The sequence below is a fragment of the Mercenaria mercenaria genome, chromosome 13, assembly GCF_021730395.1.
Source record: "Mercenaria mercenaria strain notata chromosome 13, MADL_Memer_1, whole genome shotgun sequence".
Classification (NCBI taxonomy): Eukaryota; Metazoa; Mollusca; class Bivalvia; order Venerida; family Veneridae; genus Mercenaria; species Mercenaria mercenaria.
Genome location: NC_069373.1, coordinates 74,237,338 through 74,256,610, shown reverse-complemented (window position 1 = coordinate 74,256,610; position 19,273 = coordinate 74,237,338). Strand labels below are relative to the sequence as shown.

At 36.1% G+C, this 19,273-nt stretch overlaps 1 protein-coding gene across 1 annotated transcript; it reads left to right on the top strand.

Moving 5' to 3' along the window:
• Positions 1–1,187: 1,187 nt before the first annotated feature.
• On the top strand, positions 1,188–17,119 carry LOC128548034 (cyclin-Q-like). Its single transcript, XM_053522307.1, has 6 exons — positions 1,188–1,326; positions 6,810–6,907; positions 7,296–7,384; positions 8,659–8,791; positions 9,218–9,445; positions 15,196–17,119. The coding sequence occupies exons 1-6, from the start codon at positions 1,269–1,271 to the stop codon at positions 15,286–15,288; spliced, it is 699 nt and encodes a 232-aa protein (XP_053378282.1). The 5' UTR covers positions 1,188–1,268; the 3' UTR covers positions 15,289–17,119.
• Positions 17,120–19,273: the final 2,154 nt, after the last annotated feature.

The following is a 19,273-nucleotide window of genomic DNA, read 5'->3' as shown; positions in this document are numbered from 1 at the left end:
TGAGCTTGTACCGTTTAGGATTACAGATTGAAGCCAGTTGTCGAGAAAGCTCTTAAGCTATTCCGTGGTTTCACTACCTATAGTATAATTGTGCATTTTAACCAGGACTTTCCCTGTTTGATATTTTCCGTGCTTTTCTCATGACTCAATTTATCAAATGCTTTGCTAAAATCTAATAGTATCAGGTCAATCTGTTATTTGTTGTACACTGATTTGACAAGGTCATTTACAAGCATACTTAGTTGTGTCACACAAGTTTTTTTTTCTTGGGAACCATGTTGGAGATGGTACAGTATGCCAAGGTTTGTAAAGTGTTTTGTAATTGATGAGGACACTACATGCTCCAGAGTTTTGCAAACTACACATGTAAGAGATATGGGCCTGTAGTTGACTGGGTTTTACCTATCGCCCTTCTTGTAGATGGGGGTTACCATTCAGTTCAGTGCATTATTCCACTGGGAAGGTATAGATGCCTCATCAATGGATTTGTGAAAGCTAATTTCAAGGATTTGTGATAGTTCATTTGAAAGTGTTTGTTCTTGTCTGGGCCACATGCATTATGAGGATTGAGATTTGATAGGAGCATTTACTCGGATAAATGGTATTCTTGGGTAGTTTTGACTGTCTTCAGGTGGTGAGTAATGTTTTTGATCAGATATTTCTTGGAGATTAAGAGATGATTTTTGGCTGAATACCGACTGAAACTGCTTATTTGGAGCTGTTGCTTTTGAATTTTATCGGAGTGGAGTTTGTTTTGGTATTTTAAGGGTGGCATGGATGCTGAATCTTGTTTGGAATGTTTGAGGAGGGAGTAGAATCTTTTGGTGTTTGGTTTTGATGAAGGGCATCAGGCTGGTTTACATTTAGAATATCTTCAAGGTATTTTTGATAAGCCTCTTTGTATTTTCTTTGTATTTAGTATGTTTAAGGTCCAAGAAATATTTACGATCAGAGGATTTGTTTGATTTCCTAATTTTTTAAGGCCCTATCACGCCTTCTGATTATGCTCTTTGATTTATCCAGGGAAGATGGTTGAGTCAATATTAACCCAAAATATTTATATACAAAATACTACATGTGTATCAATAAATTACATAATATATACACTTAATTTTGTAAGTGCACGTGGCGCGAGCGCAACTTACAGTTATCCGTTCACTATCGGAGGTACGGCGCGTAACAGAATTTAGACAAAATCAGGCCAAGGGAAGACAATCCAGGTTGACTCCAATAATTTGTACAATATATTAGTAAAAAGGATAGAAAGCATGGCCGAAAATGAAGGGATGGTTCATTTTCGAGTAGTTCGTTTCATTTATGAAGCTGGTAAGTTAAAAAAATAATTGTTTAAATCGCTCAAGTTGTCAGAAAATTTATTTGTCTTTGGATTTCGTGACCTCATTTTTAACTCGTTTATTTTGCACCAGGCTTGTTTTATTATTAGATCATTTAAAGGTAAAGGTAAGCTTTATTTAAGTAAAGTTAACGTCACATATAACATTAATCAACATACAACACAAGCAGTACAAAGCTTTTGTGCAACAAACTAAGGTCAAGGCGGAGCACTTTTAGAATCTGTCCGTAGGTAAAATCTGCATAATTTGCAATATCCAGTACCTGTATGGTTTAAATAAAGGTAAGGCTTTTTAGTTTGTATATTTCATAATTGGGGGGCTGCTGCCCCCCACACCCCCCGCATTTTCTAAACCTGGCGAGGAAAATATATGCTACCATATCGATAAATAAAAGAATGCCCAAATAGGAGAGATCGCCGTGACGTCACGCGTTAACATCTGTTTATCTGGTGGTTGGCAAAACAAATGATTTTAACACCGTTTGCGTATTGAATCAGAATTTTTAATTTTTAATAACTTTTTTGCTCATTTATGGATTTTCAAAATTCAAAAAGATTTGAAATACTAACAATCTTCATATTTTTGTTTCCAAATATCTTTTTTCAATGAATAACCGTTTTAAATGACATATAATTTTAAAAGCGGCGTAGTGATTTTCACAACCTTTAGAAAAACAGTGTAAGTTAAGCGTTCATAATTAATCCATTTTATTTCGAAATAACAATTAAAAGTAATCAATAAATTGCTTGTTTTATAACCTTTCCATTGATCAAAAAATTATTTATGTAATTTGTGTTTTAAGAAAGTTTAGACCTTTAGAAAAACATCACTGTTTACAAAAAACATGGACGGTCGGCTTCTGCCCACCCGATCACTGTCTTATCAGTTCTAAAAATAGAATTTGTATACAAACACGATCTCTCCTATAACGAGAATAGCTAAGGACAGATTCTAAAGTCTAGCCGGTCAAGGCTGTTGGAAATGGCTTTATATACATACACAGTGATTTTTTTTGCGCTGATTTGACTCCGAAATTCGGCGTCTTCCCAATTGACAAAAATGGTCAAAATTCCAAAAAAATGCTTAAAATTTCCTTAAACGAGATGATTTTTCCGCATTAGATTGATTTCTTTTGAAAGTTGAACTAAAACGATGCAAATAATCATAAAAATTCCGACTCTAATTATGGTTTATTTGCAGAATTTTGTTGCCAATTCGAAGCGCGTTGTTTACATAAAACGTGTCATGGCACAGTACGGCATTTAGTATGACTTTCATCACGGTCGCTAAACGCTTTTTCATTTGTCAAAATGTGTCAGAAAAAAAATTGTTAAAAAATTACCTAAATTATCAAAAAATGTCGCATAATTCCAAATATTATAATAAGAAAATAAAACTTAAACACGCCATCGGTACTCCGGACATTCGAACATCTTTTGGTAAAGTTAAAGAGAAATCAAATTCAAATGAAACATCAGAAAAGCAAAGTGATCTGTCCAAGAAATCTGAGTCCCCACAAAATGACCCTCAGAAATCAACAGAAGCTCATGGTGACCCTAAGCTTGGTGACCCTAAGCTATCTGAGCCATCAGATCCAGTGACATCAGAAAATAACCTGTCTGTCCTGTTTGTTCAACCTCAGTGAATATTTGAATGAAATAAATTTACCTTAAAATAAAACTTTCCAAAATGATTTCTTTATTAAGTTTTGTTAATTTTTCCCAATTTTGAAGTTTATCGCGCTAAAAATTCCCAATTTAAAAGGCATGGGCTGTTGCCAAAAAAAGTAAAAAAATCACTGCTACAACCACTACAATCCTCTCCTCTAACATTGAAGGACCTGGCATCAACTGAACTGCCTATCAGTTTCTAGCCCGAGGCATCAACTGAACCTACTTTCAATTTCTAGCCTCATCTAAATGCATGAATCCGTCAAACATCTTCGTCGCCATTGTAGTAAAATACCACAGACTGTACCGAGGATCGAACCCCGGACCTTGTGGTCTGAAGGCAGACACTCTAACCACATTGCTAAAGGGTTAAACCAACAGCGAGGCTGTTAGAAATGGCCTTATTTACCTACAAATACGTAAAGCCTTGTTGATTATTCATATGCGATGTTAACTTTATTTAAATAAGGAAGTGTCTAACCATCCGGTAACCAGACGCCTTGCCTGCGTTCTAGCTTTCCTAATGAATAAGTAATGGTACCTGTTATTTACTAAAGATATCGATACTTATCTGCAACCAAAATTTCGCATGAATATATACTTTAAGATTTACTTTTAATCATCGTGAATAAATCACTGCATTATTCAGCCGATAAGGGATCAATGATAGCGAGATCGCCGTGATGTCACTCATTAAAATCTGTTTATCTGGTGGCTGGCAAAACAATGTTTTTATAGGATCGGAATTTTTAAATTTTAACAGCTTTTTAACTAGATTTTCAAAATTAAAACAGTTTTGAAATACTTACAATTTTCATATAAATAAACTTAAGTATTCAAATATTTTTTAATGAATAACTGTTTGTGGTGTGGTGTTCAAAACTTTTAGAAAAAAGTAGTTAAGCTGCAATAAGCATTCATAATTAATCCATTTTATTTCGAAATGATAGTTAAAAATACTTAATGAATCGCTTGTTTTGTAAGCTTTCAGTCATTAGTGTTTCCTGCAGACTCTAAAAGGGGCATGGTGCTTCCCTTGAAAAAGGGCACTTTTAATGCACGGTTTGGCACTGAAAGGGCATTCGTCCAAGTACGCTTGCTGGCATCATTTTACAGACACCATTTTACATACTATTTTCACATTGCATTTGAGAATTTTTCATATCTCAGATATGGGGTAGATATTTTGTATTATTCCTTAGATAATGTTTACCATACTTTCAAACATTTTTATTTTGTTACCAACATGAAGTGCTGGCTTGCATTTTCAGAGACAGATATCTGGTGATAATTTAATAAGCAACAAGTTTTATTGAACAACTATCAATGCCCAACTTTATTTTGTCAATCATCACATACCATTTCACCATTGAATTACGTTAAGAGCATAGGCAGTTCGTCAAATCTACATGTTATCAATAACTGTGTACATATATCGCTGATTAAACCCATTGTTCTTCGTTGTCAGTAAGATTTAGAAGACAAATCTACATGGAAAGTTACATTTTTCTTTTGTTTTGGGCATACGAAAACGAAAGTAGAATGCTACGTAAAAAGTACATGCTGTGAAGTTTGCTAGATTAGATCTGTAACGTTTCAGTGCCACACAAATCTCGTCGGTGAAAAGCTAGCTCATCACCAAAGGTGATTTAATGTGCATATATACTGTCATTTCACTCCAGTGACAATTGACAGGTTTACAAATTTGCATTTTAATGCAATTACTTCCCTTTATGCATTCAGTAATCGTTACATTACTTTCCCCTCCGAGAAATCTCGTCCCGAGATTTGGCCTAGGAATTACATGGGTAAGGCAACTCCAGTCCGGCAGTTGACTTCATCCCACCGCTGCCACCATTTGTAACGTTTCAGTGCCACACAAATCCCGTCGGTGAAAAGCTAGCTCTTCACCGACGGGATTTGTGTGGCACTGAAACGTTACAGATCGTCTGCCACTTTTTTTTATCAAGTTTCTGCGATACATACACTAGTTTGAATCAATGATTGACTAAGAATCTGTTTTTTTTCTATCTAATCATACAGTATTAAGTAAAATAAACATACATGTGAATACCTATGGTTCATTGCGAATAATAATTCAAAATTTCGGCTTGCTTGAATGCGGCCGTGCACTTTCAACTTAAATTTCAGCCTTATAAAATTATTTTGACAAATTATTTACTAAAACAAAACTAGGGCCTTGCATTTTTAGTTTTTTCATTTAAATCTCGATCAGGTTTTATAACTTAATCGCTAGGTTATCGGTTATTTTCATACCGATGTACGTTTTCAAATTTTCAAGATGGTGGGGACTTCTGCGTCGGCGCGTCATGAATGTGCTTTTGAAAGTACTACTTCGTAATTATTAAACAAGACATTTGTCGATTTTAATGAATTTGGTATCATTCTGAAGCTTAAATGTTTATCTTGTATTATTTTTATAAATGATACCCGTGAAGGAATAAAATATATCTTGTAGATAAAATCGATGTAAAACATTTTGAGTCTGGTCATTTTTCATGGGTTGGTCGGCGATCGGCAAAGGGCAAACATTCAACATTTTATTTTTAAAGGCCTAATGAGCGCATCAAAAATGTGCGACAGTCAATCTACATTTTAATTGATTACAACCTTTTAAAATAATTATCCTTTAATCATGTGTTAACTGACCGTTTTCAATCATCTCTTCCGTAAAAAGGCTAAATGTAGCTTCTCCGCCGACGTGCTAAAAACAATGAATTTTCATCTACTGTTTCCAATTAAAGAATCATAAAACAGTAATTGATTGCATAATCCTGTCAGTGATGCACCCACGTGTCGACCTGTTGATCAAAGCCGCTAATTGACGGTACAATACACGGAACATGCCCCGCGGACATTGGCTATCCAGGCTGGTTTTGAAAGGGCACTTTTCAAGATAAATACAAAAGCCTGATAAAATAAAAGGGCACATGGCGCAAACGGGCAGCTTGAAGGGCACCTTGGCGGAACTTCAAACGGGGCATGGCGCTGCGCCATGTTAAAAAGGCCTGCAGGAAACACTAGTCATCAAAAAAATATTTATAGATTTGTGGATTAATAGGCCATTAGAAAAACATAACTTTTTACAAAATAACATGGACGTTCCGAGATCAATGTTTTATCATTTCTAAAAATAGAATATCAATGGATTTGTATACAAACACGATCTCATTCGTTTTATCGACTGAAAAATCAGTAATCTATTTGAGACGATGAAAAATATACTTTGGTATGTATTCACACAGTATTTTGTTTACAGATAAGTATTGATATCTTAAGTAAATAACAGTTAAAACTATATAAAATCATTACCTATTCATTAATAAATCAATTACCAGTCAGTTAGAAGGTTCATTTGCATTATTATACTAATGGTTAATATTTACACAGGGATTGATGTTCGCAAGGTGAGAGACCTCGCGAATATAGCGGAAATTAAATCCTTGCGAAAATTTCTGCTTTTACAGTATTACCATATTGAACGACACAAATAACATTTAATCATTTCAAGGTGAAATAAATATTTATGGTCATTTATCTTTTTCAATCTTTATTTTCAGTATACATGTTCTATTGTCGAAGTGCCATTACTCGCTGGTCTCAAACTTCCTTGTCCTAACATCACGTAGCGGGGACATTCATGTCCTGTCATATCTATCGACATATTTCTAGTTTATTCTGACCAAAGGGCTACATTTTTAAGATTCAGGGATGAAATATGTTTGTTAAATACCTATAACATTAACATGTTTCTACATTTCAGGCTTGAAGCTTCGTATGAAAACAATATCTCTGGCATCAGCTTGTGTCCTGTATCATAGATTCTTTAGAGAAAACAGGCTAGATGACTATGATCCATATGTAAGATATATAAAGTTTTACAATGAAAAAAATAATATATGAATCATTTATGTGATATAAAATGTGCACATGTAAATACATCATACATGTATGCAGTACATTTTCCGTTGTGCTATATTTTCTCTGAGTATTTCTACATAGTTTAACAGAATGTAGAACAAAATCCTTCTTTTGCTCAGTTGTCCAAGGGGGATAAATTCCCCTTATCAATAATTTATTTAACAAAACCTTTAAAATTACAAATTATTATGTTAACGTATTTAAATTGAAAAGGCTTGCTCATGCCTTTCCAATTTTTTCAGACACTTGCCTACTTACCTGACTTAACATGCTACTGTTCATGTAATTATTATTATATGCCATATTTATATACGTTTGAAACTTTCAGTTGATTGCTGCCACATGTTTGTATCTTGGGGGCAAGACAGAGGAAGAAGAGCATGTTAAACTTCGAGACATTGTTAATGTAACATACAGGTACTGTATACTTCCTTATTTTGGCAGTAGTTTTATCTTGCCTATACTAGTAACTTAGAGGCATTGTCAACGTTACGTGCAGGTACTGTATACTTCCTTATTTTGGCAGTAGTTTTATCTTGCCTATACTAGTAACTTAGAGGCGTTGTCAACGTTACGTGCAGGTACTGCATACTTCCTTATTTTGGCAGTAGTTTTATCTTGCCTATACTAGTAACTTAGAGGCATTGTCAACGTTCATGCAGGTACTGTATGCTTTCTTATTTTGGCAGTAGTTTTATCTCGCCTATACTAGTAACTTAGAGGCATTGTCAATGTTACATGCAGGTACTGCCTTATTTTAGCAGTAGTTTTATTGTCAAGTCCGCTTGCTGTGAGCTCGATATAGTTGTCACTTTTGGCGGGTTGGTGTATGTCCGTGCGTTTGTCTGATTTTGTCCGGACTATAACTTTGACATGCATGGACCAATCTGGTTATATTTGGCATGAACGTTCACCTCACTGAGAAGGCATGTCTTGGTGCAAACCCTATGTTCCTATCTCAGATGTCAAGGTCAAAGTTGAAGGTCAAAGGTCAATTGAAGTTTGTCAGGCCCATAACTTTGACATGCATTTACCAGATTTGTTTATATTTGGCATGAATTTTTACCTCAATGAGAAGGAGTGTCATGCACAAACCCAATGTTCCTATCTCAAAGATCAAGGTCATAGTTGGAGGTCAAAGGTCAAATTGAAGCTTGTCCGGAGCATCTTTGAGTAATAAATAAGTTTATGAAAAAGATGCAGAAGGCATGATACATGCAGAATATATAATCATTTTTGTTGCTACACATTCTATCTTAACTTTGTTTTACATTTAGAGCTGTTCTTCAAAAAAAATTTAGGATGTAATAACTAACAGTTAACCTAACCATTGTTCCTGGATTCTGTACCAGCACTAATCTGCTCTCTGCAAGTAACTGTCAACTTCTCATGAATGAAAGATGGAGGATGAATTACTTCAGACACATTGTCTTTAATCAGATTTTCACAGGGAACATATGCCTGGCCAAGGGATCAAACTTATAACCCCAGGATCTGTAGATCTGTACTCTCCTTGTTCATGTATGCTGTTCAGCTAATCTTCTGTCTGACAGAACAGGGTAGGCCTCCCAGCATTTAAAGCTGTAGAGTTGCAATATGACCTGCATTGTGTTTGTGAGAAATAAAGAATAAACAAGCATGTTCTTTTTTATAAGGTTTACTTGGATATGTAACCTTGTTTTACTTTACAGAACATTAAATAGAGACAAGCCACCTTTAGAGATGGGCACCACCTTTCAGCACTACAGGGATTCCCTAGTTAACTGTGAACTGTTTTTATTAAGAAGCTTGCATTTCAAATCAGTCGTTTACCATCCACATAAGGTAGTGTACTTTATTTTATTTATATGCCAAACAGAACTTCCAATCCCACTTTTCTTTGGCAGTATCTTTCAAGTTTTGTACAGGTTGTTTACGAAAATTATCATATTTACAACTTAATATTGTTAATATTGTATCAAAATTTCAACAAAATTGAGTATTTCTATTGTATCATTTTATTAATTTTTAGCACCTCTATCCAATTTAAATACAGTTACAAAAATGAATGTTTGTAGTGTGCAAACAAGCACTTTACTTTATAAAGCAGGAGAGCTATGACAAAATGACCATTTTTATTCAGGGCGAGCTATTAGTACAGATGGATCAAAATTGGTTTGTAGTACGAGTCTAAAGCTGTTAATTGAAATATTTTTGTGTTTGATTTGTACTTGAAAAGGTCAACAAAAAGTATTGAACATGTATTTTCAGTTTTTATTGCATTACTTGAAATACCTTGAAGACTGGTTTGATCCTTTCACCTGGCAGTCGGTCCCTCTGTCACGCACCTGCTGGGCACTGCTTAGAGATTCATACCACTCACCTCTAGCCTTGAGGTACAAACCTCAACACATTGCTATAGCTGTGATATATATGGCCCTCCAGAGCCATGGCATAGAAGTACCATACAACAGAGTTGCAGATTCACCGTGGTGGAAGGTAGGTTTTAACTGATTTGCATATGGCCCGCCTGAGTCAGAAATAGAAGAAACTTAGAATAGCAGATTCCTCATGGTGGTGAAAGGTTTTAAGGTATTAGACCCCTAATAGTAATGTTTAAAAAATGGCATTTGCTTGGGCATCCGTGGCCAAGTGGTTAAGGTTGCTGACTTCAAATCACTTGCCCCTCATCGATGTGGGTTCAAGCCTCACTCGGGGCGTTGAATTCTTCATGTGAGGAAGCCATTTAGCTGGCTTACGGAAGGTTGGTGGTTCTACCCAGGTGCCCGCTCGTGATGAAAAAATGCATGGAGGGGCACCTGGGGTCTTCCTCCACCATTAAAAGCTGGAAAGTCGCCATATGACCTATCATGTGTCTGTGCGACGTTAAATCAAAAAAAAAACACTCTTAAAGTTGACCGTGTTTTGCACCGTGTTGCAATTTTTAAACAACTTTTACCGTGCCGTATTTAGCTCACCTGAGCACAAAGTGCTCAAAGATGAGCTTTTGTGATCGCCCTGTGTCCGTCGTCCGTCGTCGTCGTCGTCAACAATTTGACTGTTAACACTCTAGAGGTCACAATTTTGGCCCAATCTTAATGAAACTTGGTCAGAATGTTACTTTCAATAAAATCTTGGACGAGTTCGATATTGGGTCATCTGGGGTCAAAAACTAGGTCACCAGGTCAAATCAAAGGAAAAGCTTGTTAACACACTCTAGAGGTCACAATTTTGGCCCGATCTTAATGAAACTTGGTCAGAATGTTACCCTCAATAAAATCTTGGACAAATTCAATATTGGGTCATCTAGGGTCAAAAACTAGGACACCAAGTCAAATCAAAGGCAAAGCTTGTTTACACAGTAGAGGCCACATTTATGACTGTGTCTTCGTGAAACTTGGGCAGATTGTTAATCTTGATGATCTTAAGATCGATTTTGAATCTGGGTCATGTATAGTCAAAAACTAGGTCACCAGGTCAAATCAAAAGAAAAGCTTGTTATCACTCTAGAGGCCATATTTATGACAGTATCTTAATGAAACTTGGTCAGAATGTTTATCTTGATTATCTATAGATCAAATTCAAATCTGGGTCCGGTGGGGTCAAAAACTAGGTCACTTGGTCAATTCGAAGGAAAAGCTTGTTAACACTCTAGAGGCCACATTTTTAACTGTATCTTCATGAAACTTAGTCAGAATGTTAATCTTGATGATCTTCAGGTCAAGTTCGAATCTGGGTCATGTGGGGTCAAAAACTAGGTCACCAGGTCAAATTAAAGGAAAAGCTAGTTAACACTTGAGAGGCCACATTTATGACCATATCTTAATGAAACCTGGTCAGAATGTTTATCTTGATGATCTTTAGGTCAATAGGTCAGGTGAGCGATACAGGGCCTTCATGGTCCTCTTGTTATGAATTTTGTATAATTTATGATATTTCCTCAAGCTGAAGTAGAGACAAGTTTCAAAGTGATGGCCACTATCCAAAACGTTTGCAGAGAGTTCATTATACCATTAATTTTGTCAAACTATTGGTCGACAGTTATAAAACACAAAATAAAACGTGTCAATATTCTTTTTCCTAGGGTGCCTCAAGAAGACGGATTTAATGAGACAGAATTCTAACTCCAACATTGAAAAATTAAGGTCTAATCCTGCGGGTCTGTTTTGAATTTTGCTCACTTCATTCAAAAATAACTTTTAGGCAGAAGTAAAACCTACCTACATTTCTTCCCCAATATGTAGTCTAAAGAGTGAAGGCAAAAAAGAGAACTTTTACTGCATGTAACTCTGTATTTTTAAAGATGTCTAACTCTACTCCTTCTGTTTCAGAGGTAAATTCCCTTTGAACAGCAAGAAATCGCTTATCAAATAAAAAATTTCCACTTTTGTACAATAAATCAATATTAAATCTTGAAAGAATTAAAAGCTTACTAGAAAAAAGGAAAATAAGGAAAAAAATGTGGTCCCAGTGGGGCTTGAACTTACACCCCCCACCTCAAAGAAGGTTTATGGTAGGAATTAAATACTCTTCAAAAAGGAGGTACTCTATTATGGGTCTAATACCTTAAATGATTTATATATGACCCTCCTGATCCAGGCAATGAAAATAACTTAAAACAGAGTAGAAGATTCACCACGATAAAAGTTTTTTTAGCTCACCTGAGTACAAAGTGCTCAGGGTGAGCTTTTGTGATCGCCCTGTGTCCGTCGTCGTCCTTCCGTCGTCAACAATTTGACTGTTATCACTCTAAAGGTCACAGTTTTGGCCCGATCGTAATGAAACTTGGTCAGAATGTTATCCTCAATAAAGTCTTAGACAAATTCGATATTGGGTCATCTGGGGTCAAAAACTGGGTCATCAGGTCAAATCAAAGGAAAAGCTTGTTAACACTCTAGAGGTCACATTCTTGACTGTATCTTCATGAAACTTTGCCAGTAGGTTAATCTTGATGACCTTTAGGTCAAGATCTTATCTGAGTCATTTGGGATCAAAAACTAGGTTACCAGGTCAAATCAAAGGAAAAGCTTGTTAACACTCTAGAGGTCACATTCATGACTGTATCTTCATGAAACTTTGCCAGAAGGTTAATCTTGATGATCTTTAGGTCAAGATCGAATCTGAGTCATTTGGGGTCAAAAACTAGGTCACCAGGTCAAATCAAAGGAAAAGCTTGTTAACACCATAGAGGCCACATTTATGGCAGTAGCTTCATGAAACTTTGCCAGAATATTAATCTTGATGATCTTTAGGTCAAGTTCGAATCTGGATCATTGGGGTCAAAAACTAGGTCACCAGGTCAAATATAAGGAAAAGCTTGTTAACACCATAGAGGCCACATTTATGCATGTTTCTTCATGAAACTTAGTCAGAATGTTAATGTTGATCATCCTTAGATAAGTTCGAATCTAAATCATGTGGGGTCAAAAACTAGGTCACCAGTTCAAATCAAAGGAAAAGCTTGTTAACATTCCAGAGGCCACATTTATGACCATATCTTAATGAAACTTGGTCAGAATGTTAATCTTGAGGATCGTTGGGGCATATTTAAATCTGGGTCAGGTAGGATCAAAAACTAGGTCACCAGGTCAAATCACAAGAAAAGCTAGTTAACACACTATAAGCCACATTTATGATCGTGTCTTAGTGAAAATTGGTCAGAATGTTAATCTTGATGATCTTTAGGTGAAGTTCAAACCTGGGTCATATGGGGTCAAAAACAAGGTCACCAGGTCAAATCAAAGGAAAAGCTTGTTTACACTGTAGAGGCCACATTTATGACTGTATCTTCGTGAAACTTGGGCAGATTGTTAATCTTGATGATCTTAAGATCCATTTTGAATCTGGGTCATGTATAATCAAAAACTAGGTCACCAGGTCAAATCAAAAGAAAAGCTTGTTAGCACTCTAGAGGCCACATTTATGACTATATCTTAATGAAATGTGATCATAATGTTAATCTTGAAGAGCTTTAGGTCAAGTTCCAATCTGGGTCAGGTGGGATTATAAACTAGGTCACCAGGTCAAATCAAAGGCAAAGCTTGTTAACACTCTAGAGACATAATTTTAAGTTTGAAACTCATGGGTATTGATCAAAATGTTCGTCTTTATAACCTTTAGGTCAGGTTCGAATCTGGATCATGTGGGGTAAAAAACTAGGTCACCAGGTCACATCAAAGGTTAAGCTTGTTGACAATCTGGATGTCAAATTTATGACTGTATCTTCATGAAACTTGGTCAGAATGTTAATCTTGATGATCTATAGGCCAAGTTGGAATCTGGGTCATATGGGGTCAAAATCTAGGTCACCAAGTCAAATCAAAGGAAAAGCTAGTGAAAAGCCTAGAGACCACATTTATGACCATATCTTTATGAAACTTGGTCAGAATCTTAAGAACCAATCTGGGTCAGGTTGGGTCAAAAACTAGGTCACCAGGTCAAATCAAAAGTAAAGCTTGTTAACAGTCTAGAAGCCATAATATTATTTATGGCTGTATCTTCAAGATTTGCAAGAAAAACTATAAAGAAAAAATAGTTGAAATATTTTTATGGTCCTAGAGATACAGGAGGGGCATGAAGTGATTGAACTGTCTGTCTGTCTGTATGAACCAGATTGCCTTCAGCTCACCTTTAGGACCCAAACTTTGTTGATACTCACACTCATCAGTCCTTGTGGCAAGACCTTCAACTGACAAACATCTTTTTTCGTCCTACTGTGAGTACTGTCCAAATAAATGACCCAATTTACTTGTACTCTGTACACCTTGTGGCAAGACCTACCTACCGTCTGTCCCTTCGACATCCATCTGTTTTCTTCATCCGTCTTCCATCTCTCCACACTCTGATGACATCTCTGAAACTGCTGCTAAGAACTGCACCAAGCAGCATGGCCTTGAATCAAATCATTTAAATGTTTCATCTTGGCCACTTTTAGGGGCCACCAGAGCTAAAGATTGAAGGACGTTTATATGACTACTTATCATGAACTACCGGATGGATCTTCATCAGTACCTTGTCTGTACATTCAAAGATTGTCTCCCAGTTTTGTGCTTTTTGCCCTTTTTAGGGGCTGCTAGAATTGAAAATAGAAATAGCTTTAAACAGCTGCTTCTCATGAATCAGTTGTTGTATCTTTATATACTCTGTACATGTATTTTTAGGTCCTCTCCCAGAGTTATTCAAATTGGGGCACTTTGACCTTCTTAGGGGCAGCTACAGCTAGAACTAAAAATAGAAATACCTTTAAACATCTCATGATCTGCTCCATGGAACTTCATCATAGTTTATGTCTAGCATGATTGTAAGGTCCATTCCAAGAGTTGTTCAGTGGTGTGTTTTAGGGGCTACTACAGTGAACAGTAAAAATTCCTTTAAACAAAGTCTAATCTTGGACCTCTTGATAAATCTTCATCAGTCATTTCCTATAGCATAGTTGTAAGGTCTTCTGCAAATGTTGTTTGAATTGGGGCCCTTGGCCCCTTTTATTGGCTGCTAGAGCTTAAATAAAAAATACCTTTAAACAACTGCTCATGAACTGCTTAATGGATCTATTTTCTTTAACATAAGGTGGTAGCATCATTGTAAGATCCACTCTCAAAATTTACATGTACGTTTACAGGGCTGTTAGAGCTAAAAATAGAAGTACCGGTACATTTAAACAACTTCTTCTCGCAAGCCTCTTGATGTATCTTCACCAAATTTAGTCTGTAGCATTATTGTAAGGGCTTCTTCCAAAATTGTTCAAAAAAAGGCATTTGGCTTCTTTTTGGGGGCCAATAGAGCTAAATATAGAAATACCTTTTAACAACTTAACATGAACTGCTGGATGCAGATAACTTATATAAAAAGACCTTCCAAAACACACTCAATCTGCTCTGATTGCATGTGGATGTATTTGTTCTGACTAATTTTAGTGACTATAGAAGGATATAGTGATTTTACTGTTTGTCATCTGTCACACTTATTTCTGTAATCAACTCATAGTGCCTCTAAAACTTGACATCTGAAGCATATTATGTTCATTCCAAAGTTGCACAGTCTCGCTTTTTCATCGTAAAAAGTAGTAAAAACAGCAAATTCTCATGTGTTTCCGTAACATAAATTTTGTCAGTAATTTAGTTTTAAAGCCTTCTTAAGAAATATAGCATTTATTTCAAGAATTCTAAAAAAAATTATTATTTTTCTTGTCGAACGATCTGGAGGCATGCCGCTTTAAACTGCCTTGATGACTAATTATTTTATTTTTTCAGGTTTTCAAGGAGGATATTTCACTGAATGAAATAAAAGACATAATTAATGAGATAGTGTTTACATATGACATGGAAAACTCCTTACAAACATGAAAGATTTGTGTTGTATTTAAAACATAGATATGAAATGGAGTTTCAGAGTTCTCAAAGGATTGCACTAGAAAATAGTCAAACATTTTCCGTATGACAGAAGAAGATCTGGAAAGGCGAAAGATTGTTGATCAGATATATTGAAAAGTTGTATGATTTCAAGGATTGCTTGCTTATTACAAAATGTATATCTGTCGCTGGAAGCAAAAACATAAAGACATTTACTGTATAATGGACAAGTTTGCAACATGGAAATTTGCAGAATTCAAGAAATACACAAAAACATCAGCTAGTGTAAAGTCCATATTTACCAAACAAACTTCTCTTTTGTACCTAAGTTTTTGGCAATTTGTAAATATTTCAGCTTGCCAAAAGTCATGAATTGAACTTTTTGGCCCTCAAATATACCAGCTTATGGTATTATTCTGTTTCAAACTGGTTGTTATCATGGGTTTACGATGCTTCTGTCAGCCTGTGTGGTATTCCAGAACTCCTGAAGTTTTTTTATATAACTTACGACAAACATTCACTACATAAACTTGGCTTTAAGATGAAGACCATGCAGGTCACTGGTTGTGTTCATTCTCAACTCTGTATGCAAGAGTCATTAATTTTATAAAAACTGCTTAAAAATATAGGTACAAAATAACAAGTGTATGTTTAAGGTCATATGCTGGCTCTACTGTATCAGTTATCTTCATCGTCAAGAGTTTTAATGTAACACTACAGGTCACTATTTTGGTCAGTCAAAAGGAAACTTGATCAGTGTGTTTGTCTCTTTAAAATCTTACGACGATTTGGAAACCGAGTCATCTTTAACACCTTTACAGTGCTGAATTTCTAAAATGGACTGGACCATCTTTCAGTTTGGACGGTACCATTTATTGTTAGGAGGAGTGTTCTGACTGAATAACGAGCAGAGCAGACCATGATCAGCCTGCATGGATGTGCAGGCTGGTCTTGATCTGCACTGGTCGCAAAGGCAGAATCATGCCTGCAGCAGGCTAAAGGTTAAAACAAAAGCTATGTCACTAGGTCAATAAATAGCAAGTTTTGTGAACACTTGTGTCACATTTTCTACTTGATCATCATAAATCTTTATGAGAATGTTTGCCTCTATGAAATATACTAGTAGGTCTAATTTTAAACTTGCTTACAATGTATCTTAAGCCAAAAACTAGATCTCTATGGCCAGTTGTAGGAAAAACTTTGTTAATATACATTGTATTTGTGGCAACATTATATACTTTATCATCATAAATATTTGTCAGAATGTTTGTCTCAATTGAAATCTAGATTAAGTATAAAACTTTGTAATCTAATCTCAAAAACTGGTCACAAGGCCAAATCGTGGGAAAAAACTTTGATAATATGCTCTATACCACATTTTCTGCCAGATCTTCATAAACCTTCGTTTGTTTATTAGTTAAACAAGGAAGTAAGCTGAGCATTGTATATTATGTTAAACAATGTTTAGATCGATGAGTGAAATAGCCGTATGTTACTAGGTTCTTTACTACTAAGATGAATGTTTATTTTATTTGTTTAACGTCGCACCGACACAATTGTAGGTCATATGGCGACTTTCCAGCTTGATGGTGGAGGAAGACCCCAGGTGCCCCTCTGTGCATTATTTCATCACGAGCGGGCACCTGGGTAGAACCACCGACCTTCCGTTAGCCAGCTGGATAGCTTCCTCACATGAAGAATTCAAGCCTCGAGTGAGGCTCGAACCCACATCGATGAGTGAAGATCAGCATTTTTATTGTGATGATGTTTTATTGATAATGTTAGAATAAAAATAAACAATGCCTTTTGGCGGTTAATCATCTGATTTACCACAGTTTCTCGTGCACCTGCTTGGATATTTAAACACTAGTGCCGATGCCCTCTTGGTTCAATTCCTGCCCGGCTGAACTCTTTACTGGCGTAAGTCAGGTGATAAACAATGCAAAGGCATAGGTTATATTCAAATAATATGAGTATTTGCCTCATGTAGCCAGCTGAAATGGAAGAAAAGCCTGGTAGAGGACATAATAATGAAAGTCGATTCCCTCTTCAATTTTAAGTGTTATTCTATACATGCATGTCTTTATAGTGTGTATGGAATAAAATATGAAGGCAGTAGTAAAATGTTTAGAGTTGTTTTTGCTTCACAAAGTACACATTGTTTCCAAGAACATATTTGTGTAATTCTATAAATACAATGCACTTGGCTGAGTCTTTTAAATCACTGAATTTGACTGGCATTATTTTACGTTTGAGCACCTGCAAGAGATGTTAGAATATTTTCATACGAGGAAGCAAAGAAATGTCATTGGTTCTACCAAAATGCCCACTCGTTCCTGAGATACTGTTCAGAGAGGCAGTGTGACTTAAATTTTGTAACCATCTGAAATGTTCTAGACCTGAAATATTTAAAAACGTCTGGTATCTGTCTACAAGATGTGTTAGAAAGTTAATGCGATGCTGGTCACATAGCCGCTATATATCAGCTACAACAGCCATGCACCAAGAATACCTCGTACAACACACCCTCCCCCCCCCCCCCCCCGCCTCCTAACGTATGATACACCCGTTCCCCAATTAACTTAAAATAAAGCAGCCCTCATGTACTGGTTAATATTTATATCAAAGAAAGTGATTAATATCAAATTCTAAACTGATGGCCTCTGTATTACTTTAAAGTATTCAGTATACATGTTATCAAATCCAATGGCTAGACACTAAATTGAATGGCGTCTATATTTTCCAAGTGTACTTTTCTTAGTATCAGCGACCAAGTGTTGATTTCTTTAGCACACAATTTCGTCAGTCTCCCGAACGATCTACAATTTTCATAAACTCACCACAACTACTCAGTAGCGGTAGATTATACCGCTTTTACGCATGTCGGTTAAGTTTATTGGACCAGGACTTTCCCATCCATCCGTCACGCCAAAGTGTTCATCAGTTACTGACATAAATCTTAAAGCCCTGCTGCCCGGCTATTCAAATTTTTTCGTGTATAGTGCAACCCATGATTACAAAAGGTAACAGTTAAAGGCCACGCGCCACACTAGCACGCAAAACCATAGGTATTTTATATAAAATAGGCTCTATTTTGACAGGCGTCACTGTTCATGTCAGGATTTTCAGGCTTTTTCAGTGACAATTTAAGGTTAAAAGGTAGGACTGAAGCAGGTCTTTAAGTTTATGCTCATTCTGAAACTTGATCTTTGACCTGCTAAGGTTCATAAAGCCACCTTAGGCAAAATACGCATATTCTTATTTCGTTATGAGATACCGATCGGAGACACCTTGACATAGACCAAACTATTCCGAATACAATATTCGTCTGCTCGCCAAAGGCAGTCCTTTTAAGACGTATTTTATCGCTCTTGACGGTAAAGAAACTGAAAGAATGTTGAAGAAAATCATTCTACTAAACATTTAATTTCAATGTTGTTTATTGACCTGCTGATGAATAAGTTATAACATATTTGTATTTTAATATACGTATGAGACCTCCGGTAAGGTTGCTGATTTTGAATTACTTACCCTTACCGATGTGGGTTCGAGCCTCACTCGGGGCATTAACTCATATCCAGCTGCCTTATGGACTCCGTGGTTCAATCAACGTGTCCACCCATGATGAAATAATGCACGGCAGGACACCTAGAGTCTTCCTCCTCTATCAAAGCTGGAAAGTCGCAATATGACGTGTAATTGTAAACAAGCAAAAATATTATCGAGCGCCGTATTTGTTCATATTGTCCGTGACTGGCACTCATTAATCTTCGCCAATATTTTCAGGCGTTTTCGTTATTTTACGCGATAGTTGTGTCCTGAAAATACCTAAATTTATTAAAATAATCAAATTCGATAACCAATGGCACAGTGGTGTAGTGGTAAACTCTCCGACTTGGAAACACGTTACCATGGGTTCGAATTATTTTTTAACTATTTTCTAAAATATAATTCCTTGTGTTTATATTTGTATTTATGA